This window comes from Lycium barbarum, chromosome 3 (genome assembly GCF_019175385.1).
Source record: "Lycium barbarum isolate Lr01 chromosome 3, ASM1917538v2, whole genome shotgun sequence".
Classification (NCBI taxonomy): Eukaryota; Viridiplantae; Streptophyta; class Magnoliopsida; order Solanales; family Solanaceae; genus Lycium; species Lycium barbarum.
The window spans coordinates 5,907,658-5,918,536 of NC_083339.1; the positions used below are offsets into that span (position 1 = coordinate 5,907,658).

Below are 10,879 nucleotides of genomic sequence, written 5' to 3' on the forward strand. Positions count from 1 at the left end.
AGTGTTCTCTTAAATCTCAAAAGTCTTGGGTACTCCAAAATGTCCCATCATACCTCCACTCTGAGCCTCTCTAACAAGTAACTCCCTCCAAGAAGAGCTAGGCACACACAATCGTCCAACTTTATACAAGAAACCTTCATGCTTATGAAAATTTTTTTGCTTCTCCACTTGGGCTAATTCCTTAGCCTTTTTTCGCTTCTCACGTTCATCAAGAAATGCATCATCAAGCTTAAATGGTCTCCTATATGCCTCAATGTGATCACACTTAGCATAGATTTCCTTAAAGTCATGGTCACTAGGATAAAGCTCCTTTAAACTCTCAAAACCCATCAACCTAGATGACAAAGAGTTTACCAAATCATATCTCCTAGAAAGGGCATCCGCTACCACATTTTCTTTCCCTTTCTTGTAACGGATTACATAAGAAATTGTTCCACAAACTCTACCCACTTTGCATGTCACTTGTTCAACTTATGTTGGGTTCTAAGATGTTTCAAATATTCATGATCGGTGTGGATTACAAACTACCTATGCCAAAGGTAATGTTTCCAATTATCCAAAGCCCGAACTAAAGCATACAACTCCTTGTCATAGGTAGAATAATTCTCACTCACCCCTCTAAGCTTTTCATTAAAGTAAGTTATAGTTTGTTGATCTTGCATCAAAACCGCTCTTATGCCTACCCCACTAGCATCACACTCAATCTCAAAAGTCTTGTTAAATTTAGGTAATTGAAGAAGTGGTGCATTGCTAAGTTTCTCTTTCAACTCCCCAAAGGCCTTTTCTTGCTCTTCGCCCCAAATAAATGTTACATCCTTCTTGATCACTTTGGTTAGAGGTGCGGCGATGGTGCTAAAATTTCTAACAAACCTTCTATAGAAACTAGCCGACCCATGGAAGCTCCTAACATCACCTATGGTCTTAGGTGTGGGCCAACTCCTAATGGCTTCAACTTTGGAATCATCTACCTCAACACCTTTAGAACTAACCACAAATCCAAGAAAAACAACTTTATCAACACAAAAAGTACAATTTGTCAAATTAGCATATAACTTTTCATGCCTTAGAACATCAAAAATGCACTTTAGATTGTCAACATGCTCTTCTTGTGATTTACTATACACCAAAATATCATCAAAATAAACAGCAACAAACTTTCCAATAAATGGCTTCATTACATTCATAAGTCTCATAAAGGTGCTAGGTGCATTGGTAAGCCCAAATGGCATAACCAACCATTCATACAACCCAAGCTTAGTTTTAAAAGCGGTTTTCCACTCATCTCCCGATTGCATTCTAATTTGATGGTATCCACTTCTTAAGTCAATTTTAGAAAAGAATTTAGAGCCACTCAATTCATCAAGTAAGTCATCAAGCCTAGGTATAGGGTGACGATACTTTACCCTGATTCGATTGATAGCTCTACAATCAATGCACATCCTCCATGTACCATCTTTCTTTGGTACCAAGATCACGAGCACCGCACAAGGGCTACGACTCTCTCTAACCAAGCCTTTATCAAGTTGTACATCAACTTGCTTTTGCAACTCTTTAGTAGCCTCAGGGTTCTTTCTATAAGCCGCTTGATTTGGAAGTTGTGAGCCCAGAATGAAATCAATGTGATGTTCAAATCCTCTCAATGGTGGCAAATCTCTAGGCAGCTCCTCGGGAAAAACATCTTCATAATCTTGCAAAAGAGAAAAAACAACACTAGGTAAAGAGTTAGTTTGTTCATTAGTAGCAACAAAATTATCTTTATGTACCAAAAGTACTATAGGATAATCATCTTCTATTTCTTTAGAGATCTCATGATAAGATGCTAAGAAACTCACTTTCTCTTTTGTTTTGTGACTATTTTCTCTCATTTTAAATCTCGTTAATTTCTATTTCCTCTCTTAAATTTCCAGTTTTCTCTCCCTTACTCCCCTTATTATTTGTTCTCTTATCCTCTCTTGTAATCCTCTCTCTTAGTTCCCTCATCTTTTTGTATCCCTCATTTACTTGCAATGGTGTTAAGGGATTAAGAATGTGTTTTTGCCCATTCATGACAAAGGAATATTTATTGGCCCTTCCATCATGCTTAGCTCCTCTATCAAATTTCCAAGGTCGACCAAGTAGTAGATGACAAGCTTGCATAGGTGCCACATCACAAATGATTTCATCATGGTACTTGCCAATACTAAATTTAATTAGAACTTGCTTGGTGACCTTCAATTCTCCACAATTATTTAACCATTGAAGCCGATATGGTGTATGATGATTTCTAGTTGACAATTTCAAGTGTTCAACCAAGTACGCACTTGCCACATTTGTAGAGCTCCCACCATCTATGATTAAAAAACATGTGGAATCCATGATCTTGAACTGGACATGAAAAAAAAATTCTCTTTGGTTCCAAGTCATCCTTTACTTGAACTTGCATAATTCTTCTCACTACTAAGCCCGTATCATATTCTCCTTGGTGGTCATCCGATTCTACTACAAAGTCATCATCACAAGGTTCATGGTCTTCTTCATTGTCACTATCGTCGGTCAAGTACCCTTCACCATTCATAGCAAGGATGGTTCTTCTATTGGGACACTCATTCATCTTGTGACCATAGTCTTGACATTTAAAACATTTAATAGAAGAAGGAGAATTAAATTTAGATTTGTTACTACCTTCTTTGCTCTCCAACTTAGGCTTGTGCTTGTCAACTTGATTCTTGAAATCTTGCTTTTGTTCCTTAGACTTATCCCATGAACTTGAAGGCTTCCAAGAATCTTTTCTTTTGTTCCATGAAGTAGTAGGAACCTTTGGAGTGTAGATTTTATCTTCTTTGATCCCTTCCTCAACTTTCAAGGCCGCTTGAGAAGCTTCTTCTAACTCAAAGTATCTATGCAACCTCATAGGAGAAGAAATCTCCTTGTTCAAACCCGCTACAAATCTTGGGATATTACGATCATTATTATCTTCAATGTTGGCCCTCAATCTTATCCTTTCAAATTCTTCATAATACTCATTCACACTTTTGTTGCCTTGTTGCAAAGTGTAGAACTTTTTTTGAAGCTCTTCATTGTAGTATTCCGGCACAAATCTCTTCTTTATTAGAACTTTCATCTCTCTCCAATCTTCAGGTGGAAGGCGTCCATCTTTCTCTCTTGTTCTCTTGTGAGTTTCCCACCAAGTAGTAGCAAAATCTTCAAATTGAGTAATGGCATACTTGACTTTCATAGCATTTGAAATGTTGTTCACTTGAAAGATGCCTTCACTTTGTAATATCCACTCTAAGAACTCTTCCGGGTCACTACTTCCCTTGAATTTTGGCAAAGTCACCTTGATAGTGTTCAACCCTCTTTCTTGGTTATCAAAGTTCCCCCTTGCATTTCTCTCATCACTCCTTTGATTGCCATGGTTATTCTATTGATTTCTATAATTATGTCTACCGTGCCAATTCATCTCTTGTCTAGAAAATTCTTGAGCCTCATCAAGATTGATGTATTCATGTTGAAATGGTTAAGGATTTTGTTGATTAACCCTCTCTTGTTGTACTTGAGGTGGATGTTGGGGTTGTTGATGTTGTGGGTTAAGTGGTTGCACTTGTGGTTTTAGAAGTGTGTGATATTGTTGTGGTGGTGATTGATACACTTGAGGTGGTGGTTTGTATTGTTGGGGCGGTACATGTGAAGATTGTGGTAGTATTTGAGATGGTGGTTGTGATTGGGATGGATAACCTTGGAATGGAATTTCTCTTTGCATACTAGTATGTTGAGTTGGATGCGAGGATCTAAACGAGTAGATGAAGAAGATGGTGACATGCTATTCCCAACTCCTCGTTGGTATGGAAGAGTTCCACCGACCAAATTATCTGCTCTCACATCATTGTTTTGCACACTTTGTTGCAAACTTGCAAACCGTTCATCCATGACTCCCAATCTTCCACTCAACTCTCCATATTGTGTAGAAAGAGTTTGTATAAGCCCCGCAATATCGTTGAGAGTTAAACTCACCCCTTGGATTAGCGGTAGGTCCATCACTATTAGTCATACCTACAAAATGAGCAAACAAGTTAGCAAAACAAGGCCTCACCAAGTCACTCCCTTAGTGTTTCGCTCAATTTATATGTCACTCAATCACTCGTGTATCACTCTTGAATATTGACTTTTCCCTCTTTTGATCTCACTCACTCAAATCTTTTTCCACTCAAAAGATGAAACTCAAAGTTGCCTTCAAACTAGTATCCAAGTCTTGAAAATAATTCCTTCCATCTTCGGGATGGAGTGGAATTGATGTTTAAACAAGAACGGACTAGTAAGCAAAGTCGGACTTGAGCCAAGAAATTCACAACGAAAATAAAAGAGTAAAGCACAAAAAAAAAAGCACGAAATGAAAATAAAGCACACAAAAGAACTAGTTTAACAATAAGTATGAACTAATACTTAAGTAAACTAGCTAGAATTAATAAGAAAACGATGAGAAAAACAAGTCGGAAAGGCTAGATTTTAAATGGGATGGAAAATTGGCTACATTCCTTCAAGATGTTCTTTAATAGGAAGCTTTCTAACACCAAGTAGAACAATGTTCATCCATTAATTTCATCAAACAATCAAGAATTTAAAGAAATCCACTTGGTGTTCTTCATAGCTTTCTCCAAATTCCTAGCAATGGAGTTTAATTTTCTCTCCAAATCAACTCAAAGAATTAGTGCTTAAACAACTCCAACCAAGCAATAAGCAGCAACTCCAAACAAGCAACTTCCAATCAGATTTTCTTTATCAATATTCGATTTTCAACCTTGTTTTTTTTCCAGATTTTTCATTTTTTTTCTTCAGATTTTTTTTTTAAAAATTTGATTTGGGAAAACAGTGATTATAAGAATAATCACTATCCTAGCTCTAATACCAAATGATAGCAACTGAGTTAAAAGTATGAGGAATTGAAAGTAGGAAGCAACCAAAGATAAAAAGCTAGACACAAATATTGAAGAAATATTAGCAACAATTAAGATTAGAATCCTAATTACCTCTAACACATTCAATAAAAGTACATAAACTATTAGAATCCTAAAGAGGAAGGTTACCTCTTGCAAATCCTAGGGCAAAGTTCAAAGGCAACAATAATCTCACCAATATTCATCAACATAATCTAGTCAAAATAAGCTAGGTAGTGAAGTATTTATACTAGGGCTAAATAATACATCAAATGTCCAAAATACCCTTTAAGTAGGCCTAAATATGTAATATGCCTTCCTCCAAGGTGTCCTCATCCTTCAAATCTTGATCTACCTTCCATTGTATGATATTGTAGTATTTGGTAGGTATCTCCAAAGGGTTCTTCAAGGTATCTATCATCATCAAGTGACTTCCAATATCTTGAAGTTCCTTTGCTTGACTCCTCGTGAAGAGTCTTGAAGTAATGACGGTGTTGTCGTTATCACATAATAAAGCATTTTGAAATAGTGCATGATGAGCATTAAAATGAATAATCACCATCAACCCCTTGACCAGTTGTGAATATAACGCTCCTCAATCAACTTCACAGTCTCATGAATTGCAGCTTAAATGACCAAATGAAGAAAGAAGAAATATTGGGACCTTATTGTCCAAAAAGCATGACTTTGAAATAACATTGGCTTGCATTAAACCTTTCTTTTGTGATGTAAAGAGTAATAAGAATCTTGTGGGTTCTTTTCCTATCTCACTTCCTTCTCTCATGTAAAAGACAAAAAGTCTCTTATTGATTAGGAAGAGGACTTTTCTCCTTATTCCCTAGGGTCTTTGATAAATGAGGTTACAGGCAATCCAGTCTATCAGTGGGTACTTTTCTTTGATTTCTTCTGGTTCATACTCCTGAATTCCCCTTTAGCACAGCGTGCTAACATATACACATAATTGACATATATTAGCCAAGTTTTGATAATCTGGCATTAAATGGCCAATATACATGTTTTGGTTCAAATAATTTAGCACCCTATGATCCATAAATTTTTGTGAAAAAATAGCTCCCACTTTGTCATTCTCTCTCCCTGTTTGTTTTCTTTATACAATAGTTTGTCTCATTCCTTCTCTTCAATTTCTTTTCTTAGTTTCTCATTCTCTCTCCTAGAAGTTTCACTCTTACCTATCTCTCTCTCTCTCTCTCATTTCTTCCATCTATACACTATTATGTATCTCTCCTCCACTTTTTCACTCTCTTTCCTTTTTCTTAAATTTGTCCAATAAAAATCGAAAATCTACCATGATATATTGTGAAGTGTCATGTATACATTCTCAGAATCCAATAGAGAAGAAGAGTACCATGTATACATTCACGGAATTTGATAGAGAAGAAGAGTACCATGTATACATTCTCGAAATTTGATAGAGAAGAAGAGTACCGTGTATACATTCCAGGAATTCGATAGAGAAGAAAGGTACCATGTATACATTCTGATATATATATATATATATATATATATATATATATATATATATATATATATATATATATATATATAGTGAAGTACCATGTATACATTTTGGGAATTCGATAGAGAAGAAGAGTACCATGTATACATTCTGGTATACATTGTGAAGTACCATGTATCCGTTCTAGTATACATTGTGAAGTACAATGTATCCTATCCATTTTGTTAACATTGTGAAGTACCATGTATACACTCTGATAAACATTGTGAAGTACCATGTTGTCACACCCTAATCTTGATCAGGGTATGATGGGCACCCGACCTTTACTTAAGGCCGAGCGAACCCGCAGACACTTATCACACATATAATTTCTTTCGACTCTTAGATCAGATACAAATGAAATTCATCGTAAATGCTTTCAAATCAAACAAATCTGTAATCATATATATAACTTATATCGTAACACAAATGACACATCGGCTGATGGAGCCGCTTACAGAACTGGCAAACAATACCCACGACTCTGTCTGCAAAGTCTCTAACATTAACCAGACATCATGGCAGATTTACTCTGACTCGGCAGCACTCCAGGAACAAATGGAGCTTGCCAACTCCGCTGGAACATCTTCCGTAATGACTTCTACTCATCTGGGTGTACCTGCGCGGCATGAAACGCAGCCCCCGAAGAAAGGGGGTCAGTACGGAATATGTACTGAGCATGTAAGGCATAGAATACAGAAAAGAGAATCATAACCGAAACAGAGATTTACCAGAATCAAATATGAACTTTTGAAACATCAAAGCATTTGCCTTTTGAGATGAAATCATGTATGTCATCTTAAAGCGTAAATGAAAATCATGTATGTCATCATCGTATATCATGTATCTTATAACGTGCCCCGGCCCTCAGTGAGGGACGCGGTGAATCATGTATTATATATCGTATATCATGTATCGTATAACGTGCCCCGGCCCTCAGTGAGGGACGCGGTGAATGAAATCATGTATATCAAAATCATATGTCCGAAGGAGTACAGAAAGTAATAGCTTATTCAGAACATCAAAATGCTTACTTTTGAAACACAAATGATGCATATCAAAATCATGCATAGGGCACAGGAACGTGGTCGCCACTCCTGCCTTTGGCGCCACAACACATCATACTCCAGAAGATTTCATATCTCCGAGCATCTCCGTCACATAACACATCATAGCATATCCACGGTAATCCCGAGGACATATAACACATCGAGGAACCGGACACATCATACTTCGTAACATATACACGGTACCCGGGGATGGACAAATATACACGGTACCCCGGGACCGGACACATCATACTTCGGAATTTATATATGGAACCCGACCCTCAAGCAAGGAACTCGGCGAACCATACGCACGATACATACCGGCCCGGGACTCGGCGAAAGAGGTCATGACATATGCACGAGCAGAGTAGTGAGAAACTAAATGCACATAAATCAAGACTCGATAGATAAGTATACTTACCGACATTTGAGGGCCCAGAAACAAGTTTCGGATCAATCCGAGTTAGTATGAGAAAGTTACGAACGTTTGAAGTACAGAACGTTCTATAAGCGTTTCAGAAGCTATTTTGGGGAACCCAAAGTCATAATCATGTCAAGTATCTCTCGGGTATCGCTATGGATAAAACCAAATAGAGCTTTTGAAATCATATGTACGTATAAGAAAGTTGTGGACATTCTAGTACAGAACCCTCTATGGACATTTCAAAGCAACCCGAGATCGTATACGGAAGTTAGGGACAATGAAGCTTACAGAGAATACTCATATCAGGATACTTATTTTCGGAATACTTATATCAAAATACTTATATCAAAGTACTTATATCAAAATACTTATGTCAGAACGCTTATATCAGAATTACTAATTACTTATATCAGAAGGCGCATACGAATCATAAACAAACTCTAAATCAAGAGTAGAGTTACCTCAAAGTGCACATCATAACTTACTTGGCTCTAGGACATGCCAAAAGAAAGAAAGGGTAAGCCTTACATACCTGTGCCACACCTTATTAGCTACGCTTATTTATCCAAGCTTGCTAGTCTACATACAAAAGAATTCACATAATCATTAGATTCATTGTCATTCACTTGCCTTAGACTTTCAAATGAATTCACTTATATTCTACCGAAATTTCGGCAGCACTTCCCCTGTAAATTCACCATCCCCGAGAATCTAACTCGGCCAATTTAACAACAACAAACCCGAGAATGCAACTCGGCCAAATTATCAATAATAATACCAACAATCATATCTTCCAACTTCAACAATTTATTCAAAATACATTCCAACATTAGTAGCTCCTTTACATAATTCAATAACACTTCCTTTATATTCAATTCATAATTGTTCACATATTCAAATACTAATCCGAAACCATTCAACAATATTCAAGAGCACTCCAACAACCCGCACAACATTTCAAACGGCCAAACCAACATACTACCCAAAATCTTCCAAACTCAACAAGAACAATGACAACACATTTCTTTCTTTCAACTTCATGAATTACACCAACAATTCACACTAACAACATTATCTTCCATAAATACAAGAAGACTATATTCAAATCATATTAACTTCTAAAACAACTCTCCAATACTTACAACTTCAACTTGAATCATTAAACTCTCATTATCAACATAGAATACATATCTACAACAATCAAATTACTACATAGAAATTTGTTCATCTTTCCTACACAACATATACACCTCACGGCCAAACCCCAACATGCATGATTTCATGGTTTCCATCTATTTCTACATACTACAACATAAACAAACCTTCCATAACATATAAAAGAGGATTAAATCTTACCTTTTCTTCTCAACTTCTCCACTTAGCTAGAGTTGTGATTTTGCAACAAAGAGCGGTTTTCTTGTTTCAACACTTATACCACATTGAAGAGGACCCTTGAATTAGTAGGAATACTAGAAGAAATAAATTTTTTGAACAAGATTTCAAGGGACTAAATTTTTGCCCTCCATGGCCGAACCCCTCTACTCTCCTCCTTCTTCCTTTCCTTTCTCTTAAGTTGTGGGGAAAGATGAATTATCTAGAGTTTTCTTCCATTTATCCATATATATAATTCCCATAAGCATGTGAGGGGCACATGCCCTCTCTAGAAATTTCTTAAAATAAATAAATATGACCATTTGTTTTGTTATATAAACTTTGGTCCATGCAAGAATTTTCTTGAATACTTGTGAAATTCCCGTTTTGCCCCCTAGTCTTCCACAATATTACCACGACCCATTTTGCGAATTTCTCTTTTTGCCCTAAGCCTTTCTCAATATTTCCATACTAATAATAGTCATAAATAATATTCATAACAACTTGTACATTAAAATAATTTTTGAAAATGGTCTCGCCCTTAACTTTCCACGACGGCTTTGAAATATCCAAACGTACAAAATACGGGCTATAACACATGTATACATTCTGATATACATTGTGAAGTAACATGTATACATTACCATGTATATTCTGATATACATTGTGAAGTAACATGTATACATTACCATGTATACACTCTGGTATATACTGTGAAGAGTTAAAGATCAAACTTTTATTGACATAAACATGAAATAGGGGAAACAAAACAATTGAACCCTTAAATTTAAGGTTATCTCATGTGAAATAAGGAAAAAAATAGTTAGTATTTTAAATTAATACTTACTCTAAATAAAAGGGATAACATGAAAAATTGGATCCCTAATTTTAGGGATTTCCAGTAATCAAATAAGAAAAAAAATTAAGAGTTCATTTGGTTTAGCTGATTTAAAGTAGATGATAAGCATTAAGTGTTGATAAGTATTTTTAAGTGCTGAAGCTGATTTAATAAATAAGCAGTTACGCGTTTGGATAAAATTGTTGAAATTGATAATAAGTTGCTGAAGTGTTTGGCAAAAAAGTGCTGATAAGCATTTTTTCCGTTAGACCGTAAATTCCAAATTAATTCAAATACAAAATAATTTATGTCTCATTTATTTTTAATATAAAATTTATTAGATAAAATTATTTCTTATGAATATAAATTATTTTATGATAAGCAAAACTACAATCATAAGCTTTAATAAAAGACTTAATAATTATACTAAAATTCATTAGGATAACATACTCAAATAGTACACAAAATATTTGAATAGAAGAAATGCAATGCAATTAATGAAATTTTGTTTATTGCTACTTTAATTAAAATATTCAAATGTGATAAAAATTCCGAGCAATCAAATCACGAGTTGCTGGGTTTTAATTTTTAAAGACGTAGGGTGAGGAAATGACGTGATGGAGAGGGTTAGGGGTTTTGTTAGAATGAGGGTATTTCAGGGATTACAAAATAATATTAGGGATGCAGTAGTAAAAGTCTTGGTCAAACCAAAAGTGCTTATAAGCTAAGGGTATTTCAGAGATTACAAAATAGTATTAGGGATATTATAGT

At 35.6% G+C, this 10,879-nt stretch overlaps 1 protein-coding gene across 1 annotated transcript; it reads right to left on the reverse strand.

The window, feature by feature from the left end:
* Positions 1-1,866: 1,866 nt before the first annotated feature.
* On the reverse strand, positions 1,867-4,014 carry LOC132630186 (uncharacterized). Its single transcript, XM_060345760.1, has 3 exons — positions 3,715-4,014; positions 2,411-3,400; positions 1,867-2,364 (listed from the first exon to the last, which is right to left on the reverse strand). The coding sequence occupies exons 1-3, from the start codon at positions 4,012-4,014 to the stop codon at positions 1,867-1,869; spliced, it is 1,788 nt and encodes a 595-aa protein (XP_060201743.1).
* Between the last annotated feature and the right edge of the window lie 6,865 nt (positions 4,015-10,879).